The sequence below is a fragment of the Rhinolophus hipposideros genome (genome assembly GCF_964194185.1).
Source record: "Rhinolophus hipposideros genome assembly, chromosome: 16".
NCBI classification, from domain to species: Eukaryota; Metazoa; Chordata; class Mammalia; order Chiroptera; family Rhinolophidae; genus Rhinolophus; species Rhinolophus hipposideros.
The window spans coordinates 18,694,819-18,711,669 of NC_138062.1; the positions used below are offsets into that span (position 1 = coordinate 18,694,819).

Consider the following 16,851-nt stretch of genomic DNA (forward strand, 5'->3'; position numbering starts at 1 on the left):
GAAACATATGCTTTCTCACTTGTATTAGATACTCTTCCCCACCACAAGGAAATTCCTGAGAATAGCATTCAAATCTCAGTTACCTCTGTATTCCCAGGGTGACCGACAAATGTTGGCCCACAACAAGCACTCAAATTAGGGTTAGGGAATCAAATGGAGACCCCAGTCATTGATCAAACACCCTGATCTTGTGTTATTATCCCCTTTCATCCCTACCTGACTCCTCTTTGTAGCTTCTTCCTTTCCTAAAGTCATTTTAAACTTAACAATGATTACCTCTGGGGCTGATGGAACATTCTACATGGCATTCTATATGACATTCCACAATATTTGGATTTTCACAAGGAGAATATTAGTTTCATAAACAGAAAAAATATTCTTTTAACCTCAACATAATTGAGAAAGTGTGGCGTCAGGACCTAGTGTGGAAGTACTATCCTATCCTTTTATTCTTCCTTATTCTCAAGCTCATCATGTGAAATGGAACCTCCATAAAAAAACCTTGTCTTCTCAGTTACATGAGGAGGCAATCAAATCTTGTCCTGTCCAGAGATAACTGATATGACACAGTAGGTAAACGCTGTGCTTACCTTCTCTCACAACCACATCAAAATTACACCTCATCTACAAAACTAGTATTAAGAATCGCCTAAAACCAATCTAAACTGAAGCCTTTCAACTAAGCACGCGCCGTAGGAGGGTCGGGGCAGAGACCGGAACGGGCTGGTCTCACACCTGCATGTGACCATTAAAGATGGGGAGGAGTATTTTGGCTGTGGAGGTTCTCCCAAGCCCCCAGGGGAGCGAGAGATCCCAGCCCAGGGTTCCAGTGCCAGAGAAAGAAGTCCCCATAATTTCTGGTTGTCAAAACCAGTAGATTGTGACTGAGTGAGACCAAGTACTGCTGCACTCACAGGCGCTCCTCTTAAACGGACTGTGCGAGGACTTACCACCAACAGAATCACTCGCTCTGAGCTCCAGCACTGGGCAGCAGCTGGAAAGGAGGCAAGGACATACAGTGGGGAATTAAGCTGTCTGGCTTGGAACAGGGACTGGAGAGGCGGCTTTCTCCTGGACAGGGGAGCTGGCGCTGGCAGAGGCCATTGTTTCTTTGCTGAGGGCTCCCCGTTCCCTGCGTGCAGACGCAGGTAACTGCCATATCTGCCTCCTCCTATCGTTTGCCATGCCCTGGCGATTCAAGACCCAGCTCCGCCCAACTTCTGGGCACACCCAGGCTGCTTTCAGAGGCTTTTTCATGCAGACGGCCAGCCTTGGCTCAAGCTGCAGACTTTCTTAGGGTCTCTCAAAGGTTCGCAGAACCCAGACAAGCAGCATCTGGCTTGACTGCGTCCTGTACCTCTGGATGAGCAGCCCTAAGTGTGGCATTAGCGGCAGCCAGCCTTCGTTTGTGGCATGGCCTCTCAAGGCGCTTCCAAGCTCAGCACTGATGACTGGTGGCAGCGGCTTTCTTTGTGGCTCCCGCTGGGTGGCCTGGAGGGGGCCGGGGGTGAACGGGGCGCGGGGCACAGCTGAAGTAGACCTACAGTAGATGCTCTCCAAGATGGTCCTGGGGCTGGCACCCCCAGTGGCCAGCTTCAAAACAAGCCGGAGCATTACCCAGCTGCCTCCAAGTACGACACACCTAAGGGGCAGACTGGGCAGGCACCAGAGTCCTGCTGAGGTAGATCCTGCTCTGTAGGGTCAGCCCCTGCACAACAACCCTTCCACTGTAGTCAAGGCCAGTCCTCACAACCAGTGAGCCCAAGGGTCAGTCCCTCCCACTGATGTGCAATTATCAACCACGGTTCAACTACAAGAGGAGGAGTGCCCCACACAAGGGACACACGTAGAGCCCGTGGCTCAGGTGACCACAAAGTCTGTACCACTGAACCCCACAGCACACCTACTACATAAGGCCACTCTGCTAAGACCAGAAGACATAGGAGCCCTACCTAATACATAGAAACAAACACAGGGAGGCAACCAAATGGGGAGACAAAGAAACACATCCCAAATAACAGAACAAAGCTCCAGAAAAAGAACTAAGCAAAACGGAGATAAGCAATCTATCAGACGTAGAGTTCCAAATACTGGTTATAAGAATGCTCAATGGGGCAGCCGGTTAGCTCACTTGGTTAGAGCGCAGTGCTCTTAATTTAACAAGGTTGTCGGTTTGATCCCCACATGGGCCACTGTGAGTTGTGCCCTCCACAACTAGATTGAAAAAACTACTTGACTTAGAGCTGATGGGTCCTGGAAAAACACACTTAAAATAAAAGTGAAAATAAAAAGAATGCTCAATGATCTCAGGGAGAATGATCTCACTGGAAGCATAACAATGGAGATGGAAATCATGAAAAAGAACCAGTCAAAAATAAAGGACACAATAATGGAAATGAAGAATATACACTGGTTCCTCGGTTTTCCAACATCTCCACTGACGAACATTTAGGTTTATGAACGCCATAAATTTTATGGATCTATGGTATCATTAGATAGTAAAATTCATGCTAAATTTGCAGTTTTAGGGGTTTATTTTAAAGGTCTGGAATGGATTAATCCATCTTGCATTACTTTCTATGTGGAAACCATGCCTCGGTTTTTGCATGTTTCAGAACTCGAACCGTCTTCCGGAACGGATTATGTTCAAAAACTAAGGTACCACTGTATTACAGGGAATCAACAGTCTAGATGAAGCAGAGGATTCAACCAGCAATGCAGAAGATAAGGTAGCAGAAACACCCAACCAGAACAGAAAAATGAAAAAAAGATTCAAAAAATTGAGGCGAGTTTAAGGGGCCTCTGGGACAAAATCAAACGTACCAACATTCTCATTATAGGGATACCAGAGGGAGAAGAGAGAGAACAAGGAACTGAAAACTTATTTGAAGAAATAATGACAGAAAACTTCCCCAACCTGGTGAAGGAAATAGACATACGAGACCAGGAAGTGCAGAGAGTCCCAAACAAGATAAACCCAAAGAGGCGAACACGAAGACACATCGTAATTAAAACGCCAAAGGTTCAAGACAGAGAATCTTAAAAGCAGCAAGAGAAAAGCAGTCACCTATAAGGGAGCCCCCATAAAACTGGCAGCTGATTTCTCAACAGAAACTTTGCAGGCAAGAAGGGACTGGCAGGAAATATTCCAAGTGATGAAAAGCAACAACATCCAACCAAGATTTCTCTGCCAGCAATGCTATCATTTAGAATTGAAGGACAGACAAGGAGCTTCCCAGACAAGAAAAAGCTGAAGGAGTTCATCACCACCAAACCAGTATTACAAGGAATCTTAGAGGGACTTCTTTAAGATGGGAGAGGGGTTAAGGATGGGTGAAACGGAAAAAGATTAATGAGTACAAATTGGTTGTTACACAGTAGTCATGGGGATGTAGGGTACAGCATAAGGAATAGAGTCAATAATATTGTTAACAACTGGGTATGGTGCCATATAGGTACTAGATCTATCAGGGTGATAAATGGGAATGGGGTTGGGGGCAGGGTGAAAAAAGTGAAGGTATTAAGAAATACAAATTGGTAGTTAAGGGCCAGCCTGGTGGCTCAGGCGGTTAGAGCTCCGTGCTCCTAACTCCGAAGGCTGCCAGTTCGATTCCCACATGGGCCAGTGGACTCTCAACCACAAGGTTGCCAGTTCAATTCCTCGAGTCCTGCAAGGGATGGTGGGCAGTGCCCCCTGCAACTAAGATTGAACACGGCACCTTGAGCTGAGCTGCCACTGAGCTCCCGGATGGCTCAGTTGGTTGGAGCGTGTCCTCTCAAACACTAGAGATTGCGGGTTCAACTCCCGCAAGGAATGGTGGACTGTGCCCCCTGCAACTAGCAATGGCAACTGGACCTGGAGTTGAGCTGCGCCCTCCACAACTAAGATTGAAAGGACAGCAACTTGAAGTTGAATGGCACCCTCCACAACTAAGATTGAAAGGACAACTTTACTTGGAAAAAAGTCCTAGAAGTACACACTGTTCCCCCAATAAAGTCCTGTTCCCCTTCCCCAATAAAAATTTAAAAAAAAAAAAAAAAAAACAAAGACTGGAGGCTTTAGCTGTAAATAAATTATTTAAAAATAATAATAAATTGGTAGTTAATGCAGTATGGGGATTAGAATCAACAATGTTGTAAAAATCATGTAAGTTGCCAGATGGGCACAGGACTTATCAGGGGGATCACTTCATAGACTGTGTAGATTCCTGACAATGTGCTCTACACCTGAAAGCTGAAGTAGAATAATATTGAATGTCAACTATTACTAAATATATAGGTATACATAGTCACGGGTTGTGGAGTACAACATTGGGAAGATGGTCAATGGTATTATAACAGCAATATCAGTTGTCAGAGAGGTAGTAGCTTGCGGGGTGGGTTATCACTTACTGAGGGGTTTACATGTCTAACTATTAAGTTGCTTTGTACACCTGAAACTAAAAAAATAAATTAAAATTAAATAAAATAAAAATCTTGCCCTGTCCACCTAGCTCCATACACATACAAACAGAGCATCATCAAATTCATCACCACTGTTATTTTAGGTCTTTTATGCCACAATCTATGCCATTATAACAAAAATAAAGACACCATGACTCTGTCCTTAGGCAATATCCAATGCACAATGCACAGCTCTGTCTTCTAATTAAATGCCGTGTAAAGTGTATACCTAAGAGCTAGAGCTAGATGGGGAGGAGGAGAAGGTGAAGGGATTAGAAAGCACAAATTGGTAGTCACAAAACAGTCACGGGGATGTGAAATGCAGTATGGGGAATGTAATCAATAATGCTGTAGACTACGTAGGGTATCAGATGGGTACTGGACTTATTGGAGGGAATCACTTCATCGATTATATAAATGCCTAATACAACACTGTACAACTGAAATAAAATAATACTGTCAACTATAATACACAAACACACACACACAGGGTGCCAAAAAAAGTATACACATTTTAAGAAAGGCATAAACTATTAAGATTACGCTGATGGTAACCACTTTGAGCACTTCTTGTAACTGCAGAAGTCAAACGTGACTTGTACTCATTTTTTGCTATTGGTATATATTGAGTATTACAATTTTAAGTTTTTTCCTTTCTTAAAACGTGTATATATATTTTTGGCACCCTCTGTATATATACCCTGCTTCCTCGAAAATAAGACCTAGTCAATCAGTTCTAAAGTGTCTTTTGGAGCAAAAATTAATATGGGACCGGGTCTTGTAATTATGCAAGACCCGGTCTTATTTTACTGTAAGACCAGGTCTTGTAGTAAAATAAAACCGGGTCTTGTATTAATTTTTGCTCCAAAAGACACATTAGGGCTGACGGTCTGGCTAGGTCTTATTTTCAGGGAAACATGGTAGTCACAAGGTGAAAATCACAGCATAGGCAATGTAGTCAATGGTATTGTTAATAGCTATGTATGATATCAGAGGGGTAGTAAGACTTTGGGTGTTACCTCTTTGTGAGAGGAATAAATGTCTAACATTGTATTGTTTTATACACCTGAAACTAATAAAAAAAATGTATACCTAAGAAATGTTTATAAAGAAACAGGGTAACTCACTGTAACCCCTCTATATACTATATTAATCTTAAATATAAAAAAGATGTTAGATTACTGCATACCTGTGGATTTTCCAAACGTTTTAAATATTCTTCAAATGACCCTTCTACAAACTGAAAAAAGAAAAAAGAAAGTCTATTAAGAATACATCAAAACAATAATTAACCTCTTCACTGTGAATTACTAAGTTCTTACACAAACCTAGCATACATTAGAAATAGTAAAAAATATATATACATGTATAATCTAATTATGAAAATACAAATCACTAAGTGAAGATCATAGACATACAAAAGAATTTACAGACATACAAAAGAATTTACAGAAGGAAGCATTGTCAGAAAAGGCTTCCTGGACAGAATCTGGATGGGCACAGGGACAACGTGGCAGATGGAGGCAGTGACAGCACCGTGTTGGGAAGACAGGAGTGACCTGGCTGGAAGGAACAGGGCGACTTCCTAGGGAGAGAGGAACTCAACTGGACACCTGTTTACAGAGGGCTTTGAGCCCAGGCAGGACTTTCAGAAGAGGGAGAAGACAATTCAAGGTCACTACAGGTGATATTATGAACTGAGAAATTACATGATTAAAAAACAGTACGTTAAGATTAATTTAATGGCCAATGGGTAGAAGAGAATTAAATAAAGATAGATAACATTAGCTAAGAAATTAGTTTACTAACACAGATATGAACAGTCATTGTATCATGGGTCAGTTATACTAAAAACAGAGATAAGAATAATGCTAAAAATATTTTGAAGAATCAACAAAAATTTTCTAATACAGCTTAATCATTGTTACTTTAACAAAAATAAAACTGAGTTTATTCAAGCTATGTGATAATATTTTGTTTTTCTAAGAGCGATTGCACTAATTTAATTCAGAAAGCTCTAAAAGACTTAAGTTTGAAACACCAAATTGAATTTTATTTAAAGTACACTCCCAGTCAATTTAGCAATGTAATACACTTAAAAACATTAAAGTACACTGCCAGTCTATAAAAATCTTTTAAATGCCCATGGATCTTCGTCTTTTTTTTGTTTCTCTTTTTTTTAATATTCAGATTCTTTTACAGATAGTATACTGTCTGGGCAGGCCCGGTGGCTCAGGCAGTTGGAGCTCCGTGCTCTTAACTCTGAAGGCTGCCGGTTCAATTCCCACATGGGCCAGTGGGCTCTCAACCACAAGGTTGCTGGTTCAACTCCTCCAGTCCCACAAGGGATGGTGGGCTTTGCTCCCTGCAACTAAGATTGAACACGGCATCTTGACCTGAGGTGCCGCTGAGCTCCCGGATGGCTCAGTTGGTTGGAGAGAATTCCTCTCAAACACAAGGCTGCCAGTTCGATTCCTCAAGTCCCGCAAAGGATGGTGGGCTGTGCCCCCCCGCCGCCCCGCAACTAGCAGAGGCAACTGGACCTGGAGCTGAGCTGCACCCTCCACAACTAAGACTGAAAGGACAGCAACTTGAAGCTGAATGGCACCCTCCACAACTAAGATTGAAAGGACAACAACTTGACTTGGAAGTCCTGGAAGTACACACTGTTCCCCAATAAAGTCCTGTTCCCCTTCCCCAATAAAAAAAAAAAAATCTAATAAAAAATAAAAATATAGATAGTATACTGTCAAATTTCCAAAAACTATCTTAAGTTTCAACATATACTTATAATAAAATGGCTACATATTTTAAATATCCCACCAATCAGAGGCTACTGTTCTGTACTAGGTGATTATTAACAGACTTAAAAAAAAAACCCAAGGAACCATTTAAAGTTGGAAGAGACCTAAGCAGTATTCTGACACAAGCCTGCATCCAGTATGAGATTCTCCTTTCTAATCAGAAAGCATTCATTTAGGCCATGACTGAACGTTCTTGGTCACAGGGTACACCCCCGCTTCCCGTGACAGGCTTTTCCAATCTGGCCAATAGAAACTAAAGGTACTTATTACTATAAGGAAAGTGAAACTTACCTCCTTGAAATTTTCAACCTCTGATTATACCTCACAAGACAGTAAAGGCTAAATAAATACACACAAAGCACTTAAAACAATGCCAAGCACACAGTAGGTGCTCAACCAATGCTAACAATTTCCATTACTATCAACAACAGGTTTTTACCTTCTGGGGCCAATAGTGACTAACTCACTTGTAATTTCTTCAAATACTTAAAAGACCACTCCACTTATGCCCCTCTTCTCTACTACAACCTAAAACTCTCTATCTAGCTTCCACATTACCACTTTTCTTTTTATAAGACAAGTTTTCGTATCTCCTGATCAGGCAAGTAACTCTTCTCTCTGGAATACGTTACTGTCCATCTTATAAGATGGCATCCAGAAAAATGTCACCAATAACAATTATTTTGCTGGAATATAGGAACACCGACCCAAGAGCACATCCAAACTGAGAACTATTTACCTATTAAGTCTTAGAACTGAGTTATTTGCAAGTGTAAATGTTCTTTTGGCAGTCAACAGGGGAAAATATCATTGAAAGTTGTCAGATGACATAATCCTAGTCATAAACCCAATACCTAGTAAATCCTATAAGGCTTTCAACGTAAAATGAAAATAAGTCACTCATCTTTTTTCATAGCCTTCTATACATACTACTAAAAAATTACAATAAGGTGCTATATAAAATTCTATTAACTATTAATCATAATTTACATAATTAGTGTTCTGATGTGATTCACAATTATGAACCCTAAAAATTTAAAAAGCAAGTAATGCCTGCTGATAAAATAAAAGGCACAGTTATTAGCTATACTCAGCATTTTTTATACTTTGTCTGAAATATTTTAAATTCATAGGGGTTACAATCACAGAAAACTATTAACCACAACATTCAATTCTCTGACCATGTTAGACAAAGCTCACTCTTAATATGCAAGGATCCTGCCCAAGTCACCTTTCCATCCTCCACAACTCAGTGTCTTATCTGTCATAGAAGCATTCTAAATGTCTGAATAAATGAATACCACAAAACAGCCAAAAAAAAAAAAAAAAACCTGAACATAACTGGATGCAAATTCAATAAAGCAGTTCTTTTTTATAGGGTGATTTTCATAACCTGCATTAAGATTCAGCCTGTGAAATTCCCACTAGGCCACTTCTAAAGGCTGAACAAGTCAAGACACCATTACATGTTAAAATTCCAAATTACCGCTTCAAATTTCTCTCTGTTCTCCCGAAGATAGTGAATACAGGCCATTCTGACTTCAACATGGCGAGACTGAGAGTGCAATACCTAAAAAGAAAAAGCAACACATCATTAAGCATTTTGTTAAGATTTAAGTTGCAACCTAGTTCTATCTTTCACACCAAAATAATCTCACAACCAACACACATTAGTCTCCCTCCATTTCCCTATCTAATTTCTAGATCTTTATTCATTCCCACCTCTTCGTCTAACCACAAAGATGGCATGACATATAAAAACAGTAGTACTTTTTAAGCCAGATGACATAAAAAGACAAATTTCCAAAGAAGACAACAGAATTATGACCAACAGAAATATGACAGAAATATGAAAAGATGCTCAACATCACTAATCATCAGGGAAATTCAAGTCAAAAGCACAATAAGATAATCATCTTACATCAGTCAGAATAGCTATTTTCAAAAAGGCAACATAAGATGTTGGCGAGGATGTGAAGAAAATCTTTTGTGCACTGTTGGTGGGACTGCAAATTGGTGCAGCCATTGTAGCAAACAGTATGGAGGTATGGCGATTTCTCAAAACACTAAAAACAGAACTTACATGACCCAGCAATTTCACTTCTGGGTGTTTATTTAAAGAAAACAAAAACACTAATTCGAAAATACACGCACCTCTGTGTTCACTGCAGAATTAGTTACAAAAGCCAAGATATGGAAGCAACCTAGGTGTCCATCGACACCTAGGTGTGCGCGCATGTTTATGTATATGTGTGTACACACACGCACACACATAATGGAATATTATGCAACAATAAAATACAATGAAATCTTGCCATTTGCAATAACATAGATGGACCTAAAGAGTATTATGCTAAGGGAAATTAGTCATACAAAAACATATGGTCTCACATGTGGAATCTAAAAAAACAAAACAAAAAAAAAAACAGACGCAGGGAGACCAAAAAGGGATAGTTGCCAGAGGGGAGGGGGATGAGGGGATGGATGAAAAAATTGAAGGGGAATATAGTCAATAATATTGTCAGAAGTTTACATGGTGACGGATAATTACTAGAATTAGAGGGGTTGTAAGGTACATTGTAAAGTACGAAAATGTTGAATCACTATACTGTACACCTAAAACTAATATAACACTGTACACCAACTATACTTTTAAGAAAAGCTACAGCTCCAACTGAGTGATTCTTCGTTATAGTCAGGGTGAGCAGAGAATTAAGTTAAAGGGAGGTTCCAGTTGCACATTTTATAGGTCTCTGGATAAGTAACAGCCAAGACTCATTTATAGTCACAGAACCAGAGGCACAAATGTCTGGACAGCTAGTAACCCTGTTTGCCCGAAAATAAGACCTACCTGGACAATCAGCTCTAACGCGTCCTTTGGAGCAAAAATTAATACAAGACCCAGTATTATATATTCTATTAGACCCGGTCTTAATAAGACCGGGTCTTACGTTAATTTTTGCTCCAAAAGACGCGTTAGAGCTGATTGTCCGGCTAGGTCTTATTTTCGGGGTAACACAGTATGTCCCTTTACACTGAGATACACTGAAGATGCACTATTTCTAGTGAGGTTAGCAATGAGTTTATGTTCAGTGTACTAGCTGGTTTTCAGCTTAACTGAGTGTACCTACATTGATGTCCTGAGAAATATTTAAAAACACCCTTATACCCTGGTAACTTTCCAGCACCGGAAGGCTTGTCCACACGAAAAAACAACCATTACACAATTTGCCAATTCAACAAATGATAGTTAACAACACTTCTTTCACAGAAGCTATACTGGACACCACTATGAATCAAGGAATTACTAGTTTGAGTAAACCAGTGTCATCTGATATGGCTTTCCTGCAGTTAGCAAAGTGAAGCTAATCTTAAAGTGATTTACCTAGCAACAGGTGGCAGACATAAATGAATTAAAGCTTATTTTCCATCAAAAACGATGGTAGGCATAGCTCCTGTTTTTTCTCCTTTTACTGTTTTTTCTCCTTTTAACAAAGATTTTATTAGCACATGAAATCTGAACCTGTTACTCAGAAGCAAAACTCTCAGCAACTTCCATAAAGTATTGGGTGCTGGTGCTTTACAAAGCCAAGCACTGCAAGAGAAGCAAGGTTACATACATGACAAGTGTTTAAAAAGTATTAATATTGTGCAAGTTCAAGGACACTCAGGAAAAATTCAAATGTTATTACAAATATCTCTGCAAATTATTATACACATGAAAATAAGCTAGAAATAGGCGGCTTTCCAATATTTACTTGGGAAACGATAGTGATAAACACCGAGAAAGGCTCAGATACACTGCTTTAACAAGTCCTCAAAGAGTGCCCTATTTTTAGCTCCATAGCCACAAAGCTGATTCAGGTCAGGCCTCCTGCAGGCCCAAGTCCAGTAGTGTAAAAAGGGAAGGTCCTATCTAAATCAGGTAATTTGGAGAGGTACGACTACTGCTAATTCAAGTCTCTGCCCCACTCCCTCCAGACACCATTCAGATTATTTACTGTGACTCCTTCTTAGTAATGTTCAATTATTTTGATATTTTTGGAGAATGTTGGCAAAAAATTAAATCCTTTGTACATATTTTTAAAGAGCAGCCTGAGGTTGCTGCTACTTCACCCCCCCCACACACACACACACACAATTTGTTATTGGCCATCAAGGCTACATGGTTAGTTCAAGTCTACTGAAATTTCCCCAAAAGTCACGGTATTAAAGTTTTCTAAGCTCAGTATACTAAAAATCAGTCACAGAAGTGGAGGAGATAGTCCCTTATGCCTAACTTACTTTATTGCATCTTATTGTAATGAGATTTATCTGATGTTACCAATGAGTTTTCAGTATAACTAGTTCTTACCCATTTCTACCTAAAAATAGAGATCCACAGTACAATAAGTTCACCAATTATCCATGGCATGGAATACTGGAAATGAGACACTCTTTTCTGCTTCAATATAAAGTAGGATCTGGATAATCCAACTCCAAGTAAGTGCCATATGTCCCTTGTTTCTATTTGTTTCTCCCTCCTCCCTTACCAAACTCTCACTAGTGCTAATACACATAAAAATAGAGGCTGAATTCCCTTCCACCTCTTCCCTCTGCTTCTGGAGGTGCTAAGGAGTTCAGGGAGGCTGAGGCAGAGGAAGTAGGGCAGATGGAGATCCCCAAACTCACAAATGGGACAGACTTGTTTACCTACGAATAGTAATGACTAGGGTGGGTGGCAAGACGGAAACATCCGGAATTTCTAAAAATTAGAGAAATCTAATGAACTGAAAAAGACAAAGCTTGATTTGGGGAAAAATGTCTGAATGACAATGCCTGCAATATAATGCAAAGGTTTGTACCAGTTAAATCAATTTGTTTTAAAAAAAAAAAAACAATTTCATGATACGGATGTGAACAAGAGGGCCTCTGGTAAATAAATGGCTGGCCTTTCGACGTTGAAAAAAATGAAAATAGACTGGTCTACAGATGTTAAGTAAAACACTTACTCACGAATAGAAATTGTGAAAAGCTATTTAGCATTCAAAAAAGATGAGAAAACAGAAACATAAAAACTCCACGGAGGGGCGGGGGGAGGAATCTTAAACCGAAGAAAGGAAAGCAAACTGCAAGGTACGAGATACACACCAGGGAGGTAACCTGAAACTTTTATTCAGCTATTTCAACCGCTATTTTTCACTAGAGGATGGGTTTTGGTAACCGCGTAACTACCAACTACAGTGTTATGTAACACAGAATACGCTCTTACCAGAAAAGTCAGAAATGCCTTCCTAGGCAATTGTGTTACAAAGTTATTTGGACCATTAACGGGGAAAACGCGGTCGAGACGGGCCTCAAGAACCCCCGGTTATACCCTTCCGACTTCCCACGCCAAAACACACTTTTAAAACGTAGCCGATGTTCAGCGTAGCGATATCGCCTTGCGGAACATAACCAAGTGTGGGGTCTACCCACAGAACTATGAGTTTCAAACATTCTCCATTTTTAAAAGCTCGCCTCTCCCAAACGGCACGTTGCCCCCTTCGGCGTCAGCCGACCCCCGCGGCGCCCACGCCACCCTCCAAAGTCCGGCCGCAGAAACGCTCACGTTCTGCGCGCCGAGCCCGCTGCGCCGCCTCCCCCAGCAAACCTGTGGTTAACGGGTGTGAAGGCTCCGCTGACAAAACGGAGCCGGTGGATGCGGAACAGAGGATGGAAGAACACCCTCCGCCGAGTCCCCGCAATCAGTCACGCGCACGCGCTCCCAGCAGGCCTCCCAGGTCGTCCGCAACCCGTCACCTCTCAGCCTGCGGGAACGGCACCCACTTCACGCACGGGCGTTCGAGCCGCGATTCGCAGCTTCGCAGACAGGCGAGCGCCCCATTCCGGCGTTACAATGCGCGGCTGTGACGCCCGCGGGGCCACGCGCGGCGCGGACGTGGGCGGCGGGGACGGCCGCCGGCAGCCGCTCGCCCACCCGGCCCCCCCCGACCCCCCCACGCCCCCCCCGCCCCCTTACCTGCTCCGCCACGGCCCGGAACAGGCACGACCCGTCCTTGGCGACCAGTTTCCGATACAAGCCCAGTTTCCGCAGATAAGCGTCCATGGGCGTCGCGTCCTCGCGGGGCTCTGAGACGCCCCGGTCCCCGCCGTCGAGGGAGCCGACGGCTGCCTCCATGTTGCCGGTCTTGCTGCAGGCCAGGCGCGGCGCGGGCTAGCCCCACATGGCCGCGGCGCCGGCTCCTCAACGCCTCGGCCTAGCACGAGCGGCGGCGCTGGCTCGGGCTCCGCGGGCGGCAGGCGGTGACGGCAGCCGGAGGCAGCGGTCCGCGCGCTCCGCGCGCATGGGGGAGCTCCGCCTGATGCCTGGCTGTGCGCACGCGGCCTCCTCCCGAGGGGCCGCGCGCCCAAGGGAACCGCGTGGAAATTAAAGGAAGCCCGAGAGTGAGAACTCGCTTCCCGGCGGCCTTGCTGCCCCGCTCAGCACCTGGGCCGGGGGTCGTCTTCCCTCCAAGTTTCCTCGTCCCGACTGGGGTGAGGCGAGAAAGCCCCCGCCCCCCACACGCGGGGCCGGCTCAGGTGAAACGACGCCTGCGTCCCCCGCGCTCCCTACACTGGAAGCCAAGAAAGCCAACAGAGAAAGACGCGGCCTTTCGTCTCCCCACCTCGCAGAAGGGCGCCGGAGGGGCGGGGAGCGGGTGGGGGCGCTCAGCGGAGGACAGCACCCTCGCAGCCCAGAATTTGTTTTCGCTTTCGGCCCGACCGCGGGGAGGATGCCGGGAAATGTAGTTTTGTCGGCAGCAGGAAGTCGGCTGGCGACGGGCGGGGACGCGCAGCCGGCCTGCGCGTGGAGGAGGCGCCCTGGAGGCACGCGAACTACAAGTCCCTACAGCGCGGGCGCCCCCGGACTCCGCTTCGCGCTTCCCGGGCACAGCGTCCGCGAGCTGGACGAGGGTCTCGGCGAGCTGACGCGCAGTAATCTCCGCGCGCCTCGCCGCCCGCCGGCCCGCCCACTGCCCCGCGGGGCCGCCGCAGAAGCTCGCGCCGTGAGTGCGCGCCCTGAGCAGTGCGCGGAGTTGCCAGGGACACGGCGGCGGCTGGGTGGGCCCTTTGTGTATTCCCAAACAGAGGGCGCACCTGTCTGCTCCCTCCCCCACCCCCGCTCCCTCTTCTCGAAGCGTTTCCATGGAGGTGGCTTTAACGGCTTAAGGAGAAAATACAGTTAATTGGCGAAGGCTGGTGGAACTGGCACCGTGTAGGACGACACGGACTGTCCATAAATCACCCAGGAACTGCTGATTCCTCTTAGAAATTCAAAGTACAGCTCACGCACTAGGGCAAGAGGATGCCTTTGCCCCAGACACTTTTGTTCTCCCTTCCACTGGAGCTGCGCACCCCGGCACAAAAAGATGCCACTGGTCGGAAAATGTCAGAATTCTTTTTTCTTAAAAAAAATTCATCTTTTAGTTGCTTGATAACATACTGGACTTGCCATGGGTTCCGGTGCTTGAGGTTTCCAGCTCAACTTCCCACCCTCTGAGGTTGAATGTCAAGTTATGTTTAGAACCCAGCGTTTCTCCAGCACGTGTGTGTGACACCAGAATTTTATTTTGTTAAAATACAACAGCAGCTGGTATCCTAATTATTTAAATACATAGTTAATCATGAAATGTACTCCAGGCTCAAGGCCCTGGTGCAGGTTAGGGGTGGGTCAGAAGAAGGGAAAAGGGGGGGTCACTGTAGGTTTAGACCTGTAGTCAAACTCTGGAATGGGGACAGGTAGGCCAGAGGGTGAGTCCAGTGCAAACTACTGAAGACTCTAGAAATTTGTTTTCAGGACTTTCAGTGCAAGCAATTAACATCTTGTGTATTCACTTTCCTTGGAGCATCTCAATTTGATGTCTTGATGTTTGAAGATTCTCTCTCCAGTCATGCTGTTTTTAGAGACTACAAAAGTTAGTGTGACCTAAATAAATTTTCTTGTCCCAATATTAAATTTTGTGCATGTAGTAGAGAAATAAACACTATGGAATCACTTGTAGAAAAAATCTAGTTTCAAGGCAAACCTTTTCTCTAAAAATATTTACACTACATAGACTTCTCATTTCACTCAAAAAGAATTACTGCGATTTGTCACTACTTACAACATGGCTTGTCTTTTTTTCCTTTTTCTTTTTCTTTTTTTTAAGCACGGTTTGCCTTTCAATCCGCAGAAAAATTCAAAGAAAGTTAACACCTAAACTGTAGAGCTTAAATATTGAATTCCTAAAATGAGTAGGTTCTGTAGTATTCATTTTATAAGCAACAGACTTTCTGATATGCCAAAAGAAAACCATGCCTTTCCTAACATTTAATATTCGTTCAATCAGAATTTCTGAAGCTAATCTCATATTCAGTATGTATTAATGGAAACTATACTGTATATATCGTGGTAAGATTGCATTGAATATCTTGAGGATATATAATAAATATATTTCCAGGGACTTCATATTTGAAAATTTATCAACCTTTTTTCTTTGTAATTGAAACGTTTGTGACTATGTTGCTTTCATTTTTTAAAAAGTCATTCAAGTCAAAAGTTTTGCTTTTATTTGCACAATAATTTCATTTGGGGTGACTCATAGTGTTTCAAGCATACTTTCTATTTTATCCATATTTTAATCTTATTTAAATATGCTTTCATATATTTTTAACAAAGTAATATCACCGTCTTCTAAAGTCCTACAATTCTTTTAAAATACTTTGAAAAAAAGAAACCCTGGGGTGGCGGGTTAGCTCAGTTGCTTAGAGTGCCGTGCTCTTAACAACAAGGTTGATAGTTCGATCCCCACATGGGCCACTGTGAGCTGTGCCCTCCACAACTAGATTGAAACAACTGCTTGACTTGGAGCTGATGGGTCCTGGAAAAACACACTTAAAATAAACAAAAGTTAAAAAACAAAGAAAAAAGGAAACCAAATACATCATTAATTCTACAATATGTTTATTTTCCATTACAAAAATCTAATTCACTGACAATAGTATAATCAAAATAAGACTGAGCAAGTCATTTAAATATTCTAGTATAGAACCTGACACTAAAGTCCACTTTCAAATTTTTTAAATGAATTTTTAAACACTAAGAAAACAGAGGCCTTTATCAGAATTCATCAAAATTCTATGTTATCTTGTAAAAATGTGGTTTGTTATCAGAAGGAATAACACATTTCTGGTCTTTTCTATACTCGATGCCTTGACAAAATTACTTATTGTCCTCACTCCTACAGAATGAGAACAGAACAGCTTCACTCTAAACTATCTGCTTCTGGTTCCAAAATTAGAAGTAAAGCACCTGTTGTATCTGACCCTGGGCCTGTTTAAGGAAATCCTTTAGGTATTTTGATACCTAGTCCAAGACAGACCCTCTGTATGCCAAATCCCCAAATATAGCTCACTATTCAGGCAACGATAAAGGAACCTATGACGTGAAACTGGACTAAAACTTACAGAAACTCACTTTCAAAGGATATTTACTTGTTAACATTAACTTACGAAACTTTTCAAGAAACCACATCTAAAATGAAAATCTTCACTCCGAGGAAGCCATTTATGACAAGCAAAAGTGAAGAACTCTTTAAGCAGA

General features: G+C 42.7%; 1 protein-coding gene across 2 annotated transcripts in view; it reads right to left on the reverse strand.

The window, feature by feature from the left end:
• OTUD4 (OTU deubiquitinase 4) overlaps positions 1-13,995 on the reverse strand; it is a 47,306-nt gene extending 33,311 nt beyond the window's left edge. Inside the window, exons 1-3 of one of the 2 annotated variants that reach the window (XM_081075688.1) lie at positions 13,249-13,995; positions 8,734-8,817; positions 5,633-5,683 (exon numbers count right to left, since the gene is read on the reverse strand). In XM_081075688.1, coding sequence (XP_080931814.1) covers positions 5,633-5,683; positions 8,734-8,817; positions 13,249-13,407 — 294 coding nt within the window. In that variant the 5' untranslated portion in view covers positions 13,408-13,995. Of the gene's footprint in view, positions 1-5,632; positions 5,684-8,733; positions 8,818-12,879; positions 13,066-13,248 lie in introns of those variants that run through there. The other variant, XM_081075689.1, reaches the window with a different exon arrangement.
• Between the last annotated feature and the right edge of the window lie 2,856 nt (positions 13,996-16,851).